The sequence below is a fragment of the Pteropus alecto genome, unplaced genomic scaffold (assembly GCF_000325575.1).
Source record: "Pteropus alecto unplaced genomic scaffold, ASM32557v1 scaffold76, whole genome shotgun sequence".
Classification (NCBI taxonomy): Eukaryota; Metazoa; Chordata; class Mammalia; order Chiroptera; family Pteropodidae; genus Pteropus; species Pteropus alecto.
Genome location: NW_006443138.1, coordinates 29153132 through 29154396, shown reverse-complemented (window position 1 = coordinate 29154396; position 1265 = coordinate 29153132). Strand labels below are relative to the sequence as shown.

Sequence of the window (1265 nt, the reverse complement as noted above, 5' to 3'; positions counted from 1 at the left end):
AATAGGTAGACATCACCAGACAGATCTAACTGCCAAGGAAAGATTCATATTCGATTTTACAGGCCATTTATCCTAAATCAAGGCTAAAATAGAGAGTCCTTTTTATCAAAATTTCATGAATACCGAATGATACAAAGTAGAAAAGGAAATTTTTTTGCTCTTCCTCATAAAATTAAAAATCTGCTTGAAGTGTCGGATCTTGTGTCTCAGCTTCTCAGGACCTAGAAGGAATGCTGGATAGAGGATTGTCAAATGCCATTTTCTAGGAATCTAGATCTTTCAGACAGGGAAAAGAAAGGAAAGGGAAGAGCAGTTGGTGGAAGTTATTCCCCTACCCCTTCCTTTCTGTCATTAGTTGCCTCTTGAAGTGGATTTAACTAAAGCAAAGAGACAAGATTTTGAACCATCTGTGGAACAAGCGAGATACAGCAGCTACCGACACAGCATGGCTCCGGGACCCCCCAAACCACAGGAGGTGACCTCCCCTTGCAGACCGAGCCACTCGGATGATCCCCACATTGTGATACAGGGGGATAAGGACAGCAGCTCCCGGTATGGGGCCTAAGTTCCCTCTCTTTCCTCTTCTGCCTCCTCTTGTGGTCTAAGTTATCTCCATTTCTGCCTTCAGAGCCAGCAAGTTGGTCTGTGTGCTCCCTCAGGAACTCTGTATTATTCATTCAGTTAACTCAGGAATTCACTCCCACCTTGCTGTTGTTCTGATGCAGAAGCCTGACCTCTGCTGCAGAGAGTGACGCCACGTATCAGCGGAAGCTCCGGCAAAAACAGTTGCAGCAGCAGTTCCGGGAGCAAATGGAGAAACAGCAGCAAGTTCAACTATCTGCTCCATCAGTTGAAAAGAAAAATCTGGGTGTGTGAGAAGCATCGATGGGAGCAGAGGCCCCAGGAAGTGTACTCTGAAGGAGGAAGTAACTCGATTCTCTACCAGTACTGTGCGTTTGTCCAGACCAGAACTCAGTAGGACTTACTTCAGGTTACACACAGGATAGAGGAGTCCAAACAATTAAGATATCTTGCCATACCTTTCCCCATTTCTAAAGACACTGATCTTTTCTGGGGGAAGGAAATGGGCCTTGACAAAATCTGGAACTAGAAATTTCAGGGTACAGAACTTTTTTTTTGCTTCAGTTACTTTGGCTCTCTCTGCATTAGAAAGCTTTTCTGAGCTGTCATAGAACATACGACAGAAATGCATTTGAAGTTAATGGGGGCTTTTGGCAATTACTTATCTATGAACTAATTTTTTT

At 44.0% G+C, this 1265-nt stretch overlaps 1 protein-coding gene across 6 annotated transcripts in view; it reads left to right on the top strand.

The window, feature by feature from the left end:
• The window catches only part of RAD52 (RAD52 homolog, DNA repair protein), a 30955-nt gene that overhangs the window by 27081 nt on the left and 2609 nt on the right, over positions 1 to 1265 (top strand). For all 6 annotated transcript variants that reach the window (XM_015598400.2, XM_025040974.1, XM_015598398.2 and 3 more), the window contains 2 exons: positions 356 to 552; positions 726 to 868. In XM_015598400.2, the coding sequence (XP_015453886.1) occupies positions 356 to 552; positions 726 to 868 (340 nt within the window). The remainder of the gene's footprint in view (positions 1 to 355; positions 553 to 725; positions 869 to 1265) is intronic.